This window comes from Solanum lycopersicum, chromosome 5 (genome assembly GCF_036512215.1).
Source record: "Solanum lycopersicum chromosome 5, SLM_r2.1".
NCBI lineage: Eukaryota > Viridiplantae > Streptophyta > Magnoliopsida > Solanales > Solanaceae > Solanum > Solanum lycopersicum.
The window spans coordinates 66779440-66803772 of record NC_090804.1 but is presented as its reverse complement, the minus strand read 5'-3'; the positions used below and the strand labels follow the sequence as shown (position 1 = coordinate 66803772).

Sequence of the window (24333 nt, the reverse complement as noted above, 5' to 3'; positions counted from 1 at the left end):
GAAGATGGTTTTTTTGCTGGTCCTCGACTTGATAAAGTAAAATTTATGCATCTTTGGTTTTGAATAATATGGAATAATATTAATTTTGGTCCTTAAATTATTAACAAATTTTGCTTTTTGGTTTTATTTTTATTTATTATGTTTTATTTTGAGTTAATTTAATTAATTTTTGAAGTTAAATTATATTAAGTTAATTTGTTATTTTAAAGCTAGATGTTTAAAAATTATTCGAAAATATTATAAATCGTAATTCTTCTTATATTAATGAGTATAAGTAAATAAAGAAATGTATGGTTCAACATGTTTAATTTTCAATTAATAAAAATGAAAGTTGAAAATCAAAAACATACTTAAATTATTATTTTTTGTTTCATACCTAAATGTTTAATTCTTTAGTTTGAGTAGGGGTGTTCGTAGTTTGATTTGGATCGATTATTGGTTAAAATCAAAATCAAATTAATTTAATCGGATTTTTAAATTCCTATAACCAAATCAAAAAAATAACCATCGGTTTGGTTATTGATGATTTGGTTTAGATTTTTTGGTTTATTCGATTTGAAAACAATAATTTTTTTTTTGGAAGTATGAATCTTGATAGACTCAAACACTAAGTACATGAAGAATCTACAGAAAAGTTAATGTCAATTTAGTCAAACAATTAAGTAATATTAGAGTTATCATTGCACGAACAAAGTGATTCATTTAAGAGAAAGTGTGACTATTTTATGTGAAGTACAATAGGTAAATACTAAAATAGATTTTGGTGGATTTAGATTTGAGATTGTTATAGTTGGACTAAAGCATTGGGCTTGAGAAAATTGTAAAGTTAAAGACTTAAGTTATTCAAAATTTAACAAAATATTTTTGATTTACTTATGAATAATATATAAATAATTATAAAGTTTATATATCTAATTTGTCGGTTTGATTTGGTTATTTTTGCAGTTGTTTTTTAGTAAAATCAAAACCTAACCAAATAGTATCGATTTTCCAAATTTAAAAACCAAATCTAATTAAACTAAACCAAAAATCAAATTTTTAAATCCATTTGATTCGAAATGCGTTTGGTTTGGTTGTTAACCATAACCATGAACAATCCTAAGTTTGAGAACACATCTCTCTATTTTATTATACTCTCTTGATAGTCGCTTTCCTTTATTTAAAAAAATTGTCAAATAACACAACACATGAACAAAATATTTTATCGAGACAAAAATTAAATAAATTATTAGTATTAATTTAAAAATAAAGTGTGAACATACATAATAATGATAATAATAATAATAAAACAAAATTTTGTTACTCTACTCCACCCCGCTTTCAAAATATAATAATCTTGATTTTTTTTTAAAAAATAAATTAATTTTTACACACCCTGTATAATCGTTTAATTCTATATTTTTTATTTGTGTTAGATATATACATATGCATTTATCAAAGTATTTTTTACTTATCGTGAAATTAAATTCCCTTAAGTTTCTAAGAATCACTACATAAGCCATAACTTATGAAATATTGTCATAATTTTTGTTTTTATTATAATAGTTGAAAAACAATTAGGTTAGTATTTTTATTTAGCTACTTATGTTTTTACTTGAAAGTCAAACTTAATAAATATTATAATGATAATTTTATTTGTGGATTTGATTAACAAGTAGTAACATCAACACTAACACCATGCAATATTATCTTGTCGATTTTAATGATACTATTTTTAAATTATAATTTTATTTAAAAATTTTAAAAATATATATATTTTTACGAAAAGAGAGCTGACCTGGCAAGTCCGTAGCTCACTTACTTATGGGCTGAACCAATTATTTTCTAGTCCACGTCAAAAATGGGCTAACCCGACATGACCCTAAAATTTCAAAGTCTATATAAATTAGCCTGAATGAAGTGAGTCAACCAACTCATATTGACAGCTCTATTCAATTCTAGAATGATCATATAAGGAAAAATAATAATTCAAAATGACTTTAATTGATGAAATCTTCTCAATACCTGAATAATCATATAAAAAAATAATTTTAAAATGACTCTAATTAATGAAATATTCTTTATACTTGAATGATCTATGGGAAAAAATAACAATATAAAAGTTACTTTAATTGATCGAATCTTTTCATATTTGAATGATCAACGAAAAATAATAATTTAAAATGACTTTTATGGATTCTTTTTCAATACTTAGATTGACCATATAAAGATGAAAGTTAAAAAAAAAAAATGGTCCAAGGAAAAAAAGTCAACAATAATTTTAATGAAATTTTCTTTTAACATTTAATTTAGTAGACCATAATACATAGAAAATTAACTTGATTTTATCAACATTTTGATAAAAGACAAAATATTATTTATTATTCGCCTCTATATATAAGCTATCTAAACTAGAAAAATATTATAACAAAGTATCATGAATTCAATAAAATATTTATCCATTTTATTCATCATCTTATATATATCAACATCAACGGTTGATAGCTTTATTAATCGTTGGGAAGTTCATATAATTAATGATCTACCAAATAATGATATACCTCTATGGTATCATTGTGCATCCGGAGATACAGATTTTGGATATCATATTCTTAAAGTGGGCGAAGATTTTCATTTTGAATTTAGAGTGAATATTCCTTTAATGTCCACACTATACTTTTGTCATTTTTGGTGGGGTATTAATCAAAACGTATTCGATGTTTTTAATAAAAACTTGATGCTACATATTTGTTCTAATGAAGGTGATAAGGTCCATAATTGTTTCTGGAAAGTAGAAAAAGATGGATTTTTTGCTGGTCCTGGATTTTATGAAGTATTATATATGCATCCTTGGTTAAAAAATTAATAATAAATTTTGATTTTTGGTTGTTAGTGTTATATTATTTTTGTTTGTTTTTATTTGTTATGTTTTATTTTAAGTTAATTTAATTAATTTTTAAAGTTAAATTAAATTAGATTAATTTTTTATCTTAAAATTATTCGAAAAGTATTATGAATTGTAATTCTTCTTATATTAATAATAAGATGTAAGAGTATATCCATATAATTTGGTTCTCGAGAACCAAACATGTAATAAGTACAAGTAAATAAAGAAACGTATGGTTCAACATGTTTAATATTCAGTTAATAAAAATAAAAATAAAATGTTAAAACGCAGTTAAATTATTATTTTTTTCATACTTAAGCTATAACTTGTTAGTTTGAGAACGCATCTCTCTATTAAATACTCTCTAGATTGTCGCTCTCCTTTATTTAAAAAAAATTGTCAAATAACACAACATATGAACCAAATATTTTACAATGACAAAAATTAAATAAATTATTAATATTAGTTTAAAAATAATATATATGTATATTATATAATTTTTTTAATACTGAACAAAATTATCTTACCCAACTGTCTGATATATCTCTCGACTTTATCATTCAGAGTTGATATATTCCTCGTTATGAAAGTGACTTATATATAACCCTACTTATTTATAAACGGCTCACATATACTTTTTTTCTCTAACTGAAATAAAAATTAGTTTTATTTTTTTAAAAAAATATAACCCCATATGGATTTATTTAATCCTCCTCAAATATTTTTTTTAAAATAAATTTTTCTGACTTTTTCTTTTATTTGAATGACTAATTCATATTTATTATTTTGATGGTAAAATTTATTTATATTATACTAATAGTCTTGTAAAACTTTGTATAGATGACTAAATTTTTTCTTCAAATACAAAAATTAGACTACAATATAGACAAAAAAATTTTAAGTTATAATAGCCACAAAAAAATAGTTGAATTTTTTTTAATAATAATTTTAAGTTATAATAGCCACAAAAGAATAGTTGAATTTTTTTAAACTAAAGAGTAATGAAAAAAATAAGAATAAGAATAAGAAACTCAAATAATGATAATCAACAAAGTCAAAAAAAATTATGTACGAAAAAAATTAAAATATAAATTAAACTTTGCCATAAGAATTATATAACCCCTATATGATTTTTTTTTTGAAAAAAAAAAAGTCAAATATATAAATATAAAACTAATTTTTTACTTCTAATAAATGAAGGGTATATGTGAGCTATAAGGATATATGATTCACTTTCGTAACGAAGAGCATATCAATTCTAAAAAGTAAAATTGAAAGGTATATCGGATCATTTTCTCAATATTTAATAAGAGAAATTTATTTCATACTAGAGAAGAAATATATAATATTTTGTAACTTACTAGTTAATTACTACTCGAGATACTAGCTAGAACTAAATTAACTTCAATATCAATTGTTTTTTATATGAATTTTCTTTCATTTACCTCTCTTTAAAATGATATAATTAATAGTACATTTTGTCAAATATGTAAAATTAATTTATTTTGAAAGTATAAAAAACAATTTGTGTCTCTTCTAGTAAATTTGATTTTAATCCTATAATATCTAAGTGAGCACAGTAAATTTTTAATTAATTAAATTATGCAATAATCTGTTTGACCAAGTCTTTAAAAGACAAAAATACTTATTTTTAAAATGTAATATGTTTAGTCAAATTTTGAAAAAAAAACATATATTTCTTTTCTAATTAAATTAATTAATTACAAAGTTGAAAAATTACAAATTATAGCACAATCTAACACCTAATTCAACTACCAAAGTTGACCAATAGAATAAATCTAGTCAATTGAGTGGCGGATTCAAAATTTTTGCTCAGGAGATTCGAAAAATAAAAATATAAACGTGTAAATAAGTCTTTCAAAATTGACCCTTTGAATTTTTTTGAGTTTAAAACCATACCTTTGAGAACCTTTCCGAGCGTCTGTCTTCGCGGGGCGATTGGAAAAGAAAGGAGTATTTCATTCTTTTACTGCCTTCCATTCCACTATTCTGATCGAATTAATTGCTCTTCCGAACAACCAAGTCATAATGAGATTAAAAACCGATGCTTCCTTGGCCGTGTGGAACATGGATTAGCATTATGTCATTCCTACAAGTGATGACCCACCCAGGAGACAAGTTTGAGCATGTAGTTAGATATTCAAGGGATCTTATTTTTTATTCGTTATTAAGGAAATTCAAAATATATGCATCTACAAAAATACAATTTTTTTTTAAATTATATATATCGTGTATTACACCCTCGACCCAACGTGAGTCCACCCCTGAGTCAACTTAATAAATTTAATTTTATCTAGATTTTATTTTAATCAAAATCATTAATGATTTATCCCTATAAAATGTAGCTAAAATAAAAAAAATTATTACAAAACAATCAACAATGAGTTTGATAAAAAACTTTTGCATTTTACTCCTCACATTATATATTGTTAATATCACTCCAGAAGCAACAAAGGTTGAGAACGGTGTATATTTTGAGGTTCATATTATTAATGATCTCCCCGATAATAATATACCTTTGTGGATACACTGTAAATCGAAAACTCATGATTTTGAAAATCGATTACTCAAAGTGGACGATGATTTTACTTTTAAGTTTAAGTTGAATCTTTTTGAAACCAATCTTTATTTTAGTCATTTTTGGTGGGGTAAAAAGCAGAATGTATTCGATGTTTTTAATCGGAACTTAAAAGATTATTGTGGTTATCCCGAGGCTAAACTTCGTACTTGTTATTGGAAAGTACAAGAAGATGGATTTTATTTGGGTTCTAATATTGATATTACTGAGAAATTGCATGATTGGCAATAATAATATTTGAAATTATTGAGAGTGAAGAATTATTGTTAAATTTCTCCTCTTTTGATTCTTGTGTTATTATATTATATGATTCAAAAATTTTATTTTTCAACCTTTAATTAATTAAAAATAACGTGTATTACTGGTCTTATGTCATATATTTAATTATGGTATGTACATAGATTTTTCAGTAAACGATGTTGATATTTATGAAATTAATTGTTAATGAAATTAGGGGCAAATCCTTTTTCTCAATGTAGATTTGCCTCTAATTTTACTAGTTATAGAATTATATTATCGTCAAATTAAAATAAATTTTAATTAATAATATAAAATTAACATATCAAAAGAGTAATTGAGTATTGAAGGGGTTGTTAATTATGTTAAATTTACAAACAAATGGATCAAATTTCATAATTAAATTAATTGAAAGATTCATATGATATTATAGAAAATAAAATCAAAATTTATCAATAATTAAGAGAGCAAACATGTCGAACACAAATTGTTTATCACCAAAAGTTCAACAATATGATTTTGACATATTTGATCCCTTAGTTATTCTATAATGTTTAAGTAAACATATTAAACTTTCGATTAATTGAATTGTGAACTAACATATTTGACTAGATTTTTAAAAAGCCAAATAAATAAAATAAAGTATTTAATTAAATTTTTTTTTGAGAAAAGAAGTAACTAGCTTTTTCACTTAAAACACGAACCCAACTTTAAAAATTCAAAAAAAAAAGACTTGAAATCTATATTGAAGCGGTAAAATAATAATTTCACGTAAATTTTAAATAATGACCAATTAGGTAATTGAATTATTACTACTATTAACAAACATCAACCATTACATTCAATACCACCTTAACTACGTATCAACTCCCATCATCATTAGCGAACATAAATATTTCATTTTCTTATTGAATTGTAATTTTATTTTATTAGGTTTATACTTTTTCACATGTATTAAATTGTATATTTATTATGTTTATAAGCAAAAAAACTATGCATATTCAGATATTGAAAATTAAATAATTTGTTTTAATTTGATTTTTCTCTTTTAGATCATTTGTCCTTTTCAATTATATATATATATATATATATATATATATATATATATATATATATATATTTGAATGACAAAAAAAAACAGGAACAAAATAAGGCTATGTTTTTTTCTATATATATATATATATATATATATATATATATATATATATATATATGTATATGTATATATATATTTGAATGACAAAAAAAAACTATTAAAAAGGAACAAAATAAGGCTACGTTTTTTTCTAAATTCAAATTTACACGCCTAATATCATAACCAAAATAAAATGTAGATATCATTTAATATTAATTGACCAATTTAATGTTAATTGACTATTCTTTTTTAACTGGTCAATGTTTATATACCAAGAAATTAATATAATCACCTGATATATGTATTTAAGAGTACATCTTATAAATATACTATTTTATTATTAATTGCTAAGAATAAAGGTTTAATTACAAGTCATAACTATTAAATTAAATTATACTTAGTTTTATTTATTTATTAGGATAATTCCATATTTATCTTTCTCTTCAATCTAACTACCACCTAATTCAACTACCAAAGTTGACCAATAGACTAAATCTAGTCAAACTTAATAAACTTGATTTTATCTAGATTTTATTTTAATCAAAATCATTAATGATTAATATCCCTATAAAATGTAGCTAAAATTAAAAAAAAAAAAATTACTACAAAACAATCAACAATGAGTTTGATAAAAAACTTTTGCATTTTGCTCCTCACATTATATATTGTTAGTATCACTCCAGAAGCAACAAAGGTTGACAGCGACGCACGTTTTGAGGTTCATATTATTAATGATCTCCCCGATAATAATATACCTCTGTGGATACACTGTAAATCGAAAACTCATGATTTTGGAAATCGATTACTTAAAGTGGAGGATGATTTTACTTTTTGGTTTAAGTTGAATCTTTTTGAAACCAATCTTTATTTTAGTCATTTTTGGTGGGGTAAAAAACACAATGTGTTCGATGTTTATAATAGGCACTTAAAAAAATATTGCGCTAAACCCCAACCCACGACGGATATCCGTACTTGTTACTGGAAAGTACAAGAAGATGGATTTTATTTGGGTGCTAATGCTGATATTACTGAGAAAATGCATGATTGGCTATAATAATATTTGAATTTATTGGGATTTTATTTGATTCTTGTATTATATGATTCAGAATTTATAATTTTCAATCTTCAATTAATTAAAAATAATATGTGTTATTACTGGTCTCTTTATGTAAGAAATATGTTATATATTTAATTATGTCATGTACATAGACTTTTCAGTAAACGATGTTGATATTTATGAAATTAATTGTTAATAAAATTAGGGGCAAATCCTTTTTCTCAACGTAGATTTGTGCTCTAATTTTACTAGTTATAGAATTATGTTATTGTCAAATTAACATAAATTTTAATCAAAATTAACTTATCAAAAAAGTAATTAAGTATTCAAACGGTTATTAATTATGTTAAATTTACAAACAAATGGATTAAATTTCATAATTTAATTAATTGAAAGATTAATATGATATTATAGGAAGTAAAATAAGAATTTATCGATAATTAAGAGAACAAATATATCAAACACAAATTATTTATCACCAAAAGTTCAATAATATGATTTTAACATATTTGATCTCTTAGTTATTCTATAAGATCTAAATAAACATATTAAACTTTCAATTAGTTGAGTTGTTAATAACCTGTTTGACTAGATTTTTTGAAAAGCCAAATAAATAAAATAAAGTCTTTGGTCAAACTTTTTTAAAAAAGTAATTAGCTTTTCACTTAAAACACGAATTCAACTTCAAAAATTAAATCTAAAATAACTCAATATTTACATTGAAATTGTAAAATAATATCACGTAAATTTTCAAAAATGATTAATCAAATCATTTAGCTATCGCCACCATCATTACTATCGACGAACATCAAGCATTACTCTCAATACTACCATAACTACACACCAGCTCCTATCATCATTAGCGAGCATAAATATTTTATTTTCTTATTAAATAATGATTTTATGTTGTTAGGTTTATACTTTTTTTTTTTAAAAAAAACATGTTTAATTTCTTATGTATTAACTGTTGTTAGGTTTATATATATATATTTTTTTTAAAAAAAACATGTTTAATTTTTTATGTATTAAATTGTATATTTATTATGTTTATAAGCAAATAAATTATACATATTCAAATATTGAAAAGTAAATAATTTGTTTTGGTTCATCTTTTTCAGTTATTAAGTTTTATATATATATATATATATATATATATATATATTTTTTTTTTTATTTTTTTTTTGAATGACAAAAAAATTAATTATTAAAAAGAATAAAATGTGGCTATGTCAAATCATCACTTCAAATATTTTTTCTATATTCAAATTTACACTCCTAATATCATAACCAAAATAAAATGTAGATATCATTTAATATTAATTGACTGTTCTTTTTTAACTGGTCAATGGTTATATACCAAGAAATTAATATAATCACCTGATATATGTATTTAAGAGTACATCTTATAAATATACTATTTTACTATTAATTGCTAAGAATAAAGGTTTAATTACAGGTCATAACTATTAAATTAAATTATATTTAGTTTTATTTATTTATTATGATAATTAAATATTTTCCTTTCTCTTCAATATATATATTCCATATTTAAGTATGATTTTTTTTCTTTAACCATGTTTAGTGAGCTTAATTCTATTAAGTGAGCTAAAATTTACGAACTCATTGATGAACATATATTTTCCTTTCTTTTAATTATAATCATTTTTTTAAAAAAAAATAACTAAATTCCATCATTCTCTCTCCAAATATTTCTTTTTACTCTATTTTTCCCCAATAAATTTGGTATTCAATTCTTTACTCTTTCTCCTGATTTTACGATTTTCATATTAATTAAATCAAGCTATTTTTTAATTTATTGATATATATAATTGATATAAAATTGGTACAGAATCGGTATGGAATCAAATCGTATATTATAATAGGTATAAAATCGATATAAAAAAAATTGACATAAAATTAAATTTGCTTATAAACCTTAAAATTTAAAATCATGCTATTTCATATAATTCTCAATTTTTCAAATTTTAAACTACAATAAAAAAATCAATACGATTTGTTTTTACAATAATTAATTCAAAAATCAAAAATCATACAATTAAATAGATATATAATATTGGACAATACATATGTGTATAAAAGCCCTAGCAAAGAAAATAAAATTAAAGCACTTATTTCTCATATAATAAAAAGAAATCAATGTAAAAACAGGTTCCAAATAATATGTATTTATAAAAAATAAATTTCAGAATTAAGTATACTTGTTTCACCCCCAAAAAATATAATAGATATAAAAAAAAAACACAAAAAGTGAGATCAAAATTTCATTGGAAACAATTTCTTTTCCTACCAAAAGATCAAGTTCGAGATTAAAAATAAAATAAAAAACAAAATGAAATTTCAAAAAAATCAAATTCTAATTTCTAAAAAAAAAAATCAGATCAAAAGATAAAAGCAAGATCATTTTTAAAAAAAATAAAATAAAAAAAAAGGATTAAGAGAAAATATTACATGTTGAAACCTATGGTAATAAAATATAAAAAATCTGAATAATAAAACAATCAAGATAAGAATAAATTAAGAGAAAATCAAGGAATTGATTTATCTTATCAATTATAAATTACTATATTTATTAAAAATATATTTTGTTAATAAATTATATTAGGACTTCTTTTATTTTGCTTTTTTTTTTCTTCATTTTTTTAAAATTCGTGTTTAAATTATTTGTTACATATAGTTAGTAATAATAATAACTTCTCTTAATTATATTATTTACTCCAAAACAATTTTTGACCAAATTTTATGCTTCTCATTTTTACTTTGACTAAAAGTTCAACCCCTAAAAAAGGTTAAAAAAGAAAATGAATTAATGTTATATCTAATTATATTAAAACATTATGATCTTTATCTAATCCATTTAATAAAATTTCCTTTTGAAGCCACCTAATTATTACAATTAAGCTACATATAAGAAATAGCTAAAGAAGAGAATTTTTTACAATCCCCAAAAAATAAAAATAAAAATTCAATTACATCATGGCTAAAAGTTTTTTCATTTTATTTATAATTTCATCATATATTATTAGCACTTATCAAGTCGTAGCTGATCAAAGTGTTGAGGTTCATATTATTAATGGTCTACCAAATAACGATAAATCCGCAAAAATTCATTGTGCATCGGCAAAAGACGATTTGGGAGAACGTTTTCCTAAAGTAGGTGGTGATTTTGAATTTCATTTTCATCCGAGTGACGAAGGTCGATCTCTTTTCTTTTGTCGTTTTTGGTGGGGCGATAAACGTGCAACGATAGATGTTTATACTAAAGAGTTGAGTCCTCATTGCTCAAAGGGTGATACTAGTTTTTGTATTTGGGTATTTAAGCAAGATGGATTTTATTTTGGTCCTTCAATAAGAGAAATTAAGAAAATGTATGATTGGAATAATTAATTAATGTATGGAATTATCAAATGAAATAAATATTTTCTGTTTTTTTTTTCTCCCTAAAATGTTCTTATTACTCTTTTTGCATTTCTTTTTGCCCTTCAAAGTAATTAATATCCAGAAAGATTTCAAGAGAGATTTATTTTTTTTCTTTTGAAATCGGTCTGAAATATATTTAAATTTTGTTCGAAATTGTTGTTGCGATATCAAACTTTATGGAGGGACCTTTTATCTCGACCCGAAACTATTTAATAGTGTATTATATATGTCAACGTGGACATAAAAAATTACATAATTATAAATAGTAAAGTGTCCATGCGGACACATATACCTTTAAAATACTCTATTAAATAATTCAGGGGGTAAAATATCCTCCTTAAAGTTTGGTATCGTAATAACAATGATTTTTACCGAAACATTTAACATTTTATTCATCACTTTATATATCTTCAATATCTATCAGGTTTTAGTGAACAATAATGATTTTCGATATGAGGTTCATATTATTAATGCTCTTCCAAAATTACTTTAAATTTATGAAGTCGTCTCTCTTCTCTTCCTCTCTCTCTATCTGAAATCTCGCTTGCCACTCTCCTCTTTTTCGGTCATTTCTCTCTTGCCTCTCACCTCTCCCTATCCTCTCTCTCTCTCTCTCGATTTCTTCTGATAGTCTCTCTCACTTTAAACAAACACAAATTATACAATACAAATATATAACTTGAGTTTGTGTTTGTATGGAGTGAGAGAGAGGCTGGATATAAAAATACAAATACATATATCTCCACCCTATACACTTACGATTATACAAATGCAAATCTCTCCTTGTCCATTTCTCTTGTGTTTGTTTCTCTCTCCCTCCCTCTCTCTTGATTAATCGAGCACATACTGTACAAATACAAATGTATAGTTATGTTTGTATAAAGCGAGAAAGAGAGACTGAATTTACAAATACAAATGTGTGATCTCGATTCAATCGTATACATATACAAATTATATGCAAATATACAAATACACAAACATTGATACATATACATATTAGTTACATGTATACAATTATCAATACAAGAAAACTGTAAATTACACGAAATTTTTTGTGAAAATTAGTATGAAAATTTGCAGGAAAATAAGTTTCCTGCGAATTCTCAAAAGAAAAAACACAGTTTTTTTGGTAGTGTATCTAATTGATATACATATAAAATTCACCCACCTCGACTCTTTGCCATCTCTCGCTCGCCTCTCTTCTTCCTCTCCCAATCTTGCTCACATCTCTCCTATCCTAACATGTAGCTACGAATCATCATTAACAAACTACAGCTATGAAGCACAATTAAGTTATTTTAAATAGTTATATATGAAAATTCACCTTAAAAAAATAAAATGTGGCAATGTCAAATGATCACTTTTTTTTCAGTCCCCAATTATGCCGTACAAGTAAAATTTGAAAGTTCTATCAAATTTACAATATTTTAAGTTAGATTTTTAATACTATCTTGTAAGTACCTAATATATAAAAGAAAGTTTATAAATTGCATAACACTTATAATATATAGTATAAGTAAAGTAATATCATTAAACACTTCTAGTGTCAGATAAAAGTACAGTGAAACAAAGTTATACTAACATGCCTAAAATCATAAAATGTTAATGGTTATGTACCAAGAAATTAATATGACATAATTTATCTACTTTTTTTCTACGAGCAAAAACAATTTAGTACTTTTGATTAAATTTTAAGCTTCTCATTTTAATTTTACTAAAAGTTTCATGGTAAAAATGAGTTAATGTAGAATTTGAATCTTTCAAAACATATTACTACTATATATAGTCTTAAAAACTAAGTAAAAAATAATCGTAAATGATAATGACTTTCAAAACTATAATGAGCTTGGACTAAATTTTTTTTATTTTATTCGTTACTTTACATATTTTTAATATCTGTCGAGCAACAACGAAAGAACTTATTAACCCTCCTATTCGATTTTGTTATTGGAAAGTACAAAATGATGGTTTTTATTTAGGTCCTCAACTTGATCAACTAGAGAAAATGTATGATTGGCAATAATAATATTGGAATTCGTAGAATAATATATTATTTTTGTTTTATAAGTTATTGATAATTTTTGCCTTTTGATTTTTTTGTTATGTTTTGCTTTACAAGAACTAATGTTACGATATAAAAATAGTCGTAATAATACTCATGTTATTTCATCGAGACAAGTTAATCTAAAACTCAATAAAACGATAAATTCCATCAAGATCAATACCATGAACTAACTCATAAATTCATCTGAAGTACGTGTGATATTTTGAAATTAACCAAATTTATAAATATTTCAAGTTGATTTATTTTTGTAAATACATTATATGTAAAATTAAAATATTAAATTAAAAATAAATAAAATACTAAATATAAATAAAAGAAGATGGGGAGTACAAACTAGTCAACTGACTGGCTGACTTAAACTCCTCAACATTTGCACTTATAATATACTCCCTCCGTCTACTTTTATTTGTTATAATTTCTTTTTTAGTGTCAAATGATCAAAATTTTAATTAATATTTTATGATATATTTGCAAAAAATTGCATTCTTTTTTATAGTACTCTTTGTATTTTTTTGAATATCTAAATTCTTAATTTAAAATATCAAATTAATATAATCTAATTTAACTCTAAAAATCAATTAAATTGATTTTCGAAAAGTACAACATGACAAACAAAAGTAGATAAAAGGAGTAATAAAACGTATATATTATTTAATATTAAGTGACCATTTTTTAACTGGTCAATAGTTATGTAACAAGAAATTAAAATGACATAATTTATATAATTTTTTTTTTGAAAAGAGCCAAAACAATTTAATAATTTTTGACCAAATTTTAAGCTTTCTCATTTTACTTTGACAAAAAGATTCAATTGTTAATACAGATAAAAATGACTTAATGTCTAATTTGATTCCTTAAAAAACATATCACTCTATATGTGGTGGTCTTATAAACTAAGTAAAAAAAAAAAAAATTGTTGCAAAAACAAAAATCTACAATGAGCTTTAACAAAACATTTTTTATTTTATTCGTGACCTTATATATCTTTAATATCTGTCAAGCGGCAGTGGACGATAATGGTTTTCAATATGAGGTTCATGTTATCGATGCTCTTTCAGATGATAAAATACCCTTAAAGTTTCATTGTTTATCTGGAGACGACGATCTTGGATTTCATTATCCTAAAGTAGGTGATGATTTTCATTTTAAGTTCCGAATGAATATATTTGAAAGCACACGATTTTCTTGTCGATTTTGGTGGGATAATAAAGAAAGAGTATTTGAGGTTTTTAATAGGATCTTGATTATTAAACATTGTTCTGGTGATTTTCCTACTCGATTTTGTTATTGGAAAGTACAAAATGATGGTTTTTATGTAGGTCCTCAACTTGATCAAATGGAGAAAATGTATGATTGGTAATATTGGAATTGGTTGAATAATATTACTTTTTGATTTATAAGTTATTGATAATTTTTGCCTTTTTGATTCATGTGTTAGTATTATTTTCATTTATTTTATTCGTTAATGTTTTGGTTTACGAAAATTAATTTGATTAATTATCTTGATTTTTCTGTGTGTCCTCAGCTTGATCCATTAGTAAAAATGAATAATTGGTCATAAAAAAATTGGAGAATTTGTAGACAATAAAATTTGCGTTGAGAAAAGAATAATCAAGAACGGAAAATTATAGCAACAACCGTTTTATTATTTTAAATGTGCATGTTACAGACCGTAGATCCAGTCTATGGAATTCATACTAAATTTCTAGGCTTAAAAGTTCATTTTACGGATCTAAACTATGACTCGTAAATGGTTTTGTAGTTCGGTGTATCAGAAAGATCTGTTGTGGTAATATATGGTAAAATGGTCATAAATTTTTACTTCAAATTCAAAATGAGGCTAACTTTGGAAAGAGGACTCAAAGAACTTTAATTTGTTAGGTTACATACCATCTAATATATTATGTGCTGAGATATATGATCGTTTGAAGTTGACCTAAGTAGAATTTTATGTCAAAATCTAATCGGTAAGGAAACTTTCAACTCAACATTATGCTAGGAAATTTTTCTGACCTTAATTCATATGCAAATTCATTACCACACTAAATAATTGACCTTAACCTAAGAACAATTTAAGGATAACTAGATACGACCTTATGCACAAATGAAGAAAAATTTGGACCTTAGCTTAGAAATTTTTGAGGTGTTACAATCTCGGAATACATAAGATAATAATTAGGAGTAAATTGTTCTAGGTAGATTATAACAAATCTCACTCCCATCTCGCTCGCCACTCTTCTATGTATCTAGTATCCCAGTTACATGTGTATAATTTGTATCTAGCGTGATTCTTGTGTCTAGCGTGATTCACATGTATCTAGTACACATAACGAATCTCACTCGCCTCCCTCTCATCTCGTTTGCCGCTCTTCCTCGCCCTGTTTTAATGTATTTGGTAATAAAATACATGTATCTAAGTTTATCCTTTTCAATATATATACGATAGAAAACTCTTAATAAATGGTAAGATACGTGATATTATATTTTGAAAGCATGTGTTATAGTATATGTTGTGGTGATATATCTAATTATGTAGTTATTCCTATTACTTAATACTAGCTGACCATTTTTTACTGGTCAATGGGCATATACCAAGAAATTAGTATGATACTTCTAATTTTTTTTTATCATGTCCTAAACTAATGAAATTTATGTAATTTGCTCTAATTAATACTCCTAAACTTTATGCTTTCTCATTTGACCAGTTATTAATACAAGTAAAAATATCTTGTTCTTTTAAAACATCATATTATGATCTTGTTTTAATTTTAAAAAGTCAAAAACCATTTAACAAAAAAAATATCCCTATTAAATTCACATAATATCTACAATTTGTCTATAAAAAAAAACTAGCTAAAGAAGAGAATTTGCTACAATTTCAAGAAATCAAACAAATTACAAGTTTCAATTATATTCATCATGACCAAAAACTTTTTCATTTTACTGATAATTTTTTTGTATATAACCAATGGGAAAGTTGATTCTCGTATCGAGGTTCATGTTGTTGATGCTCTTCCAAACAATGATATACCCTTGTCGCTTCACTGTGCATCGAAAGATGATGATCTTGGATATCATTATCCTAAAGTAGGCGACGATTTTCATTTTCATTTTTATCCTAAATTATTCGGACATACCCTTTTCTTTTGTCATTTTTGGTGGGGTAAGAAAGATGCAGCCTTTGATGTTTATACTTATGAGTTAAGTCCTAATTGCTCATGGGATGATAGAAGTATTAGTTATTGTTATTGGAAAGTACAAGAAGATGGTTTTTATATGGGTCCTAGTCTTAATGAAGTAAAGAAAATGCATGATTGGAATTAGTAATAATAAGAAAAAAATATATGTATGGAGTTTGTAAGAGTGTATATTGATTATATATATTCATATGATGAAATGAATGTTATTTGGGTTAATTTTTCCTAAGTGTTTATTTTTTCAATTTATATCCTTTTTTTTTGTTTTGGCAATTTTTTTTGCCCTTTTAAGAATGTTAATATTCAAAATAGAGATTAGTGTTACGATGTTAAATTTTGAACGAAATTAATTTAATGTTTTTATTTATATGAGGTATACATTTAATATCACTCATATGATTACACCATTGAAAAAAAATTGATTTGAAAAATTGACCTTGACAAAAATCAACTATTTTTTTTTGGAGGGAAATATCGACTTCATGAGAAAGAAAGAGATAATAAGAAATGAAAATTGTAGTGATTGTCTTTATTTTTTCTAGCAAAGAAGGTGGAAGACGGTGGTGACAGATCTTGAAAAAAATACAAGAAAGAAGAAGACGAAAAAAAATGATTTAAAAATATCTTTCAATGTGTATTACATTTATTATGTCATATAAGCAATTGAAGTGATTCAAATTCAAAACTGAACAATTTATATATATATATATATATATATATAAGTCAACTCTGAATTTAATTCTGTAAAAAAAGCATTATACTATGGTCTTATCTCAATGTGTAAATGTCAAAAAGCTATTTAACCAAATTTATCATTTCCAATTCACCTAATTTTATAATTGAGCTATATAAGAACTAGCTAAAGAAGAGAATTTGCTACAATTGAAACAAATCAACAATTATAAGATCTAATTATATGTCTATTATGACCAAAAACCTTTTCATTCTATTGCTAATTTCCTTGTATATAACCAATGCTCATGAGAAGGGCCTAAACAAATAATTAACACTTCTAATTTGACCAAACTTTTATGTTTCAAGATATGGACAATTGTTGATACATACAAGTAAATAGAGATAATATTTTAGACGGTAACTCAATTATGTATTATTTGTTTAGAAAGCTCAAAAATCATTTAATTATACATTATTTTCTCGAAAGGCCACTTAACTTTGAATTTTACCTTAAAAACCACTCAACTATGAGGGTTTTACTTACAAAGTCATTCACCCTATTTAACGAATTTGTTAATTAAAATTTGTTGATATACATTTTTATTTATATTTAAAAAATAAAAAAGATATTCATTTAAATCAAATGGGTGGGTCATTAAATAGTCTAAACAAATATTTTTTATATTTTGAAATTTTTGTTTTTAAATAAAAAATTTATATCACCAAATTTTAATTTAAAAAATTAATTAAATAGGTTGAGTGACTTTGTTAGTAAAATTTTCATAATTAAGTGAGTATTGACTCAAAATTCAAAATCAAATACTTTCTGAGAGATGAGTGTATACTTCAAGTAAATATAAGTCAATTCTGAATTTAATTCTTTAAAAAAAGCATTATACTATGGTCTTATCTCAATGTTTAAATGTCAAAAAGCTATTTAACCAAATTTATCATTTCCAATTCACCTAATTTTTACAATTGAGCTATATAAGAACTAGCTAAAGAAGAGAATTTGCTACAATTGAAACTAATCAACAATTATAAGTTCTAATTATATGTCTATTATGACCAAAAACCTTTTCATTCTATTGCTAATTTCCTTGTATATAACCAATGCTCATGAGAAGGCCAATGTTACTATAGAGGTTCATATTATTGACGCTCTTCCGAATAACGATATACCCTTATCGTTTCATTGTGCATCAAAAGACAATGATCTTGGATATCATTATCCTAAAGTGGGCGACGATTTTCATTTTCATTTCGTACCTAGAGTTTGGTTCGCGCACACCCTTTTCTTCTGTCATTTTTGGTGGGGTCAAAAAGAAGCTAAGTTTGATGTTTACACTGATGACCTAAATTCTAATTGCTCACATGATGGAAAAACTGTTGAATATTGTATTTGGGGAGTACAAGAAGATGGCTTTTATATGGGTCCTAATGTAGGTCAATTAAAGAAATTACATGATTGGAGTTAGTAATAATTAAAATAATAATAAATGGAGTTTGTAATAGTATACTAATATATATATATATATATATATATATATCAATATGAATGAATATTGTTTCTCTTAATTTTTCCAAATCTTGAAGAGTATAAATAAAAATGATTGAGAATTTCATCAAAGAATAATTATGTATAGAAAATAAAGAGAAAACACAGTCAAGACAAAATAATTCAGTACATACAGACAAGACGAACAAACAAGTAAAAATGAATTAATATTACTTTGAAAAAGTCAGCAACCATTTAATAAATTAGTCCCTAAAGTCACCTAATTTTTTAACAATTGAGCAATATAAAAACTGGCTAAAGAAGAGAAATTACTACATTTGCAACAAATCAACAATTATAAGTTCTAATTATATCTATCATGACTAAAATCCTTTTCATTTTAGTGATAATTTTCTTGCATTTAACCAATGCTCATCAAGGGGATCTAGCTATGAAGCCCGAATATTATACTGAGGTTCATATCGTTGATGCTCTTCCAAACAACGATATACCCTTAACATTTCACTGTGCATCGAAAGACAATGATCTTGGATTTCATCATCCTAAAGTGGGCGATGATTTTCATTTTCAGTTTGTCCCTCGATCTTGGCCGTTTGCACGTACCCTTTTCTTTTGTCATTTTTGGTGGGGTAACAAACAAAATAGGTTTGATGTTTATAATCATCACTTAGATGTTTATTGCTCATGGAATGTGAATGTAATAAGTTGTTATTGGAAAGTACAAGGTGATGGCTTTTATATGGGTCCTAGCCTTGATGATGTAGAGAAAAGGCATGATTGGAGTTAGAAATAAGATTAATAATATATATATATATATATATATATATATATATATATATATATATAATTTTTCTAAATTTTCTTTATTCTTTTAGCAATTTTTCTTGCCCTTTTAAGAGTGTTAATACCCATAAAAGAGATTAGTTTTACGATGTTAAATTTTAACGGAATCAATTTAATGTTTTATTTATATGAGGTATATGTTTAATAACACTCATATGATTATATTACCAAAAATTAATTTGAAAATTTGACATTGGCAAAATTTAACTTTTCTTTTTCTTTTGGAAAAGATCGACTTCATGAGAGAGAAAAATAATAAGAAATGAAAATTGTAGTGATTTTCAATTCTTATTATTTTTCAAACTCAAACCTACTTAGTTGTGTGGAGGTTCGTGTGATACCTTTTATTGTATTTTTGGAACACCTCTATTTTAAAAATTAAAATACACTCATATTTATATACACCGAAAAAATATATATTGAAATAAGTTTTCAAATGTTTAAGTAATGATCAAGAGATAGGAAAAAAGTTGAAATTCTAAACCAAATAAACTTTCTCATAACATCTTTTATTACATAAAAAAATTTAAAATCACCTCTATATAAGCATCATATATAGTCAAATATGCTATTTGTGAGAGATCTTAAAACAAAAAAAAAAATTATATCTAAAGCTACTATTATTAATTTATTATTATTATTATCACTTGTGTCTAATATAGGCACAGGAAACTTTTATAATATTATGAATTTGTATATTAAAAGGCAATTAAAACTTGTGTTTAATTCCTTTTATTAATTTATTTCTTCTCTGATCCCATTCCAAGACTATTCTTCACACCATCAATTGCACCTTGAGCCATATGTATCATTTGCTCTCCTTTCTGATTCACAAAAAAAACCCATATATTATAAGATTAAATATTTGAAAATAAATTTATTTTTTTCTCGTAGCACGGATGAAAATGAATTTATTTTAGGAAAAAGGACAGATATACCTCCGAATATCATAAATTGGATGCAGATACCCTCGTCATACTTTTGAGATATTAGTACCTCTGCCGTCTAAAAATTAGAGTGTATATGCCCTTCACTCTAACAAAAGACTAATTAGGGACACGTGACACAATCTTATCTATCGATCCAATGTCGGGTCGGTGGATAAGATTATGACTCGTGTATTTCCGTTAGTATAAAGGGTATATGTGCTCTAGTTTTTAGACGACAGAGGCATCAATGTCCCTAAAGTGTGACGGAAGGTATCTGCATACCATTTACGATAGTTCAAGGATATATATATCTTTTTTTATCTAATTTATATACACTAACTATTAGGATTTTGTTTGTAGTTATGTTTTAGGTAACCTGATGGTAAAAATATATTGCAAGATCTACATGTTATGGTAAAATTATCGATTATATATGTAATAAGTTATTTTTTATTTGATTTTTTTTTATATTTACATAAAATAGATTACCTGCTGAAGAAATCCAGCATTTTGGTCATTATTTTGTTGAGCTGACTCACTTGCTCTTTGGGTAGCATTTTCAGCCTTGTTAACTGCAGAATTAGCCACATTTTTGGCTGAATCTATCCATTGCTCAGTGTTGGCCTAATATCATAACGTAGAGACGGATTCAGAATTTGTAATAATATGTATTATAATAATTTAAATAAATATACAACAATATTCAGGATCAAAATTTGGAATCCACATGTTACATTGTCGATTCTATTTAGTGATAAAAGCATGTTGTGTGATTTATCATATCAGTTAGACGCACATCACAGATTCAATCGTTGTTGTAAACAAGAAATTTGAAATTCAAAGTGTAAAAAGGTATTTATTTATAGAGTTTCAAATCATGCGTCCGGTATTTTTTTTCAATTATATATATAAAAAAAAGTAAAATTTTGTTTTACCTCAGCTTGGGCATGGGATTCACCAGCATTGAATTGAGCACTTGACATCTTAAATTTTTTTTTTATATTAATGAGATTATATCAAATTTGGTGTCTAATATATTATTTTAAGTAGAGGATCTATAAATAGAGAAGTTTGTAAATTTAATTGATTGATAAAGCGTGATTTGCTGCTTTTTACCCTACTTCATATGGATATAATATTCTTAGCCTTACATAGAGTGTTTTTATCCATTCACTTCTATTATTTTTTTAAAAAAATGTTATTTTATGTCATTTATAAAGTCAATCGTGCTGTATAATTTTACTATGTCAAATTAAGGAAACTGAATTTGTAATTATATTTCTGTCATTTATGAAATATCTCACAATGTGAAGGAAAAAAAGTGCAAATGGAGACAAGTACAAATATATATGTTTAGTCCAGGGGCGGAGCCATCTTAGACGATACTCCTTCGACGGAAGATTATACTATTTATACATGGTTAAAATAATATTTATGTATATATAGTAGATGTCCAACCTCCTTCGATTACTCTGTGTGCCTATTTCTATGAATTTTAAACCCCGTAAATGAAAATTCTAGCTCCGCCATTGATTTAGTCCAAGACTACTAATTATGAATGACAAATATATGAACAACGAATTTTGAATATTTTTTTTTACGATAATATCAATTGTTTAGTGTCGTCAAAACACTAGCAAAAATATGTTGAAGAATCTTGATAATGACAATGAAGCGTACATTAAGCGAGACAAAGCGTTCAACATGTTATGACGTCACTTCAAGGCTTAAGCACACTTCGTCAACACCAAATGACGAAATATTAAACTTCTATATAGATTTGGACAATCATCCCATCATAAGCTAGCTTTTGAGGTTGAGTTTAACCGAAAGCAAACACAGAAGCTCTTGCAGAAAATGAAGGGAAAGTATATTGGAGCAAAGTGGTCTGCAGCAGGAACTCTTTATTCATTCACAACATCACCAGCCACAAGCACACCTGGTGTCTCACAGACTCCATAAACAATCACAAACTCAATAGTGTTTCATCACACTGGGTATAACTAGGCAAAACACGTCCAAATAAAGATCAATAGACAGAAACAGGAACACAGGACAAGGATTGATAAGTAATAGTAATAAAATAAACTGCAAAAGAGCGAACGAGTAAATGGTAAAATTGGTTTTCATACTCGACGAAATCATGAAATACTAGTTCACATAAGTAGCAACTATATCCCCATAACAAACAAAATTGAAAACCCAAAGGTTGGGATAACAGTAACAGCGATAAACAGAAATCCAGAAAGCCCCTATTGCTCTAAGCTTAAGTCTATTCTTCTGCGGCAGTTTCACCGTTCTTCTTGTTGTGCTTCCTAGCATACCTCTGGTTCCTCAAGAATTTGGGATCCATCTGCATTTACACATATAGTAACTTAGAATACGAAAAAGAACGAGCTTACACATTCATACATCACAAGTCCCAACATGTTTCGCATTCATGCTTGCCGAAATTCAAACTACATGAAACTACATCTTAACCTGTGTTTTCACTATTTTTTTTATGAATACTAGCACCTTATAGCACTGGGCTATAGTTATCCAGCATCTAACCATGCCTTTGACAACAGATTCTGAAAACTTATCATCGTTTGGCCTTGAAATTTGACCTGATTTTCAAATATTTTCAGCAAGTATATGCTGTTTGGGGCTTCTACTCAGAAAGTTCAAACTTTTTTCCAAGTAAAATTTATGCTTAAGCATAACTTCAAAATCCAAAATCAACACATTATCAGCTCAGTTTTTCACTTTTTAAGATTCAACTTCTAAATCTACAATGTAACTAAACAGAACAATAATAAACTCATTTTTCTATAAACCCATTGATAACCTAGAGCTAAAGCTGTAAAACAAACTGATATGAACGGCAAAAATATCATAATAAGCAAACATCGGTAAGTACAAAAAAGTACGTTTTTTTCAACATACCCCTTTGGTGGAGCTGTGACGGTGACTCTTTGGCTTCTTGATTCCGTTCCTGTGAGCCTTGTAGGACTGATTGTGTGCGGTATGATTCTTCGACTTGGCCATTTCTGATCTTCGATCTCACAATCAAACTGCAGAGCGACGCAAAAATCAACAGAATTTAGCACACAAATCGCAATAATGTTTCATTTTGACAAATGCACGAAAAAGGGGAAAGAGAGAAATTGAAATACCTGCCGCCGGCGTTAGGGTTTTCAGTGGTGATGATGAAGAATGAAATTAGGGTTTTATAAATAGGTTTATATAAGGCCCGAGTTAAAAATTAAAGGCCTTAAATTGGTCTTGTCTCTGATTGGGCCTTTGGGCTTTTAAATGACAAAAGCCCAATCCTAACAATTCGATGGAAATTGGGAAAATTATCTATTTTTGCACCTCTAATTACAGTTACGTCAAATTTACTAAAATATTTTTTAATTTTGTAATTTTAAATATATAACGTGAAAAATTAAAATTAAAGTATTGTCCATAGAGAATGGGCTATTATTTTTTAAACAGACTAAAAAATAAATAGAGAAGATATTATATTCTCTTCAAAATTTGGCTAACCAATTTCAAATTTCATGCGTGTATTTGAAATTTAACTTGGTAATCTCAAACTTTATGTATGTGCTATAAAATGTGAACGTTTAAGGGTAACTTTGATTTTAAAGATATTAATAGTGTGCTAAACTGAATAGTGATGAAACTTGCAATAATGATGATTTCGAATATGTTTTGGTTTTCTCCTATTACTGTAATTATTTTTTTCATGATTTTGATAGACTTAATATTATGAAATATTCTATTTC

General features: G+C 25.5%; 3 protein-coding genes across 3 annotated transcripts; 1 reads left to right on the top strand and 2 right to left on the bottom strand.

The window, feature by feature from the left end:
* The first annotated feature begins 2421 nt into the window (after positions 1–2421).
* Positions 2422–7998, top strand: LOC104647673 (S-protein homolog 18-like). The gene is made up of 2 exons (XM_069298612.1): positions 2422–2832; positions 7407–7998. The coding sequence occupies exons 1-2, from the start codon at positions 2781–2783 to the stop codon at positions 7889–7891; spliced, it is 537 nt and encodes a 178-aa protein (XP_069154713.1). The 5' UTR covers positions 2422–2780; the 3' UTR covers positions 7892–7998.
* Positions 7999–20101: 12103 nt separating this feature from the next.
* On the bottom strand, positions 20102–21617 carry LOC101263613 (late embryogenesis abundant protein 1-like). Its single transcript, XM_019214003.3, has 3 exons — positions 21496–21617; positions 21050–21184; positions 20102–20455 (listed from the first exon to the last, which is right to left on the bottom strand). The coding sequence occupies exons 1-3, from the start codon at positions 21541–21543 to the stop codon at positions 20372–20374; spliced, it is 267 nt and encodes an 88-aa protein (XP_019069548.1). The 5' UTR covers positions 21544–21617; the 3' UTR covers positions 20102–20371.
* Positions 21618–22667: 1050 nt separating this feature from the next.
* On the bottom strand, positions 22668–23824 carry LOC101263912 (large ribosomal subunit protein eL29y-like). The gene is made up of 3 exons (XM_004239828.3): positions 23719–23824; positions 23489–23616; positions 22668–22913 (listed from the first exon to the last, which is right to left on the bottom strand). Exons 2-3 carry the CDS (start codon positions 23588–23590, stop codon positions 22833–22835), a joined length of 183 nt encoding a protein of 60 aa, XP_004239876.1. The 5' UTR covers positions 23591–23616; positions 23719–23824; the 3' UTR covers positions 22668–22832.
* Between the last annotated feature and the right edge of the window lie 509 nt (positions 23825–24333).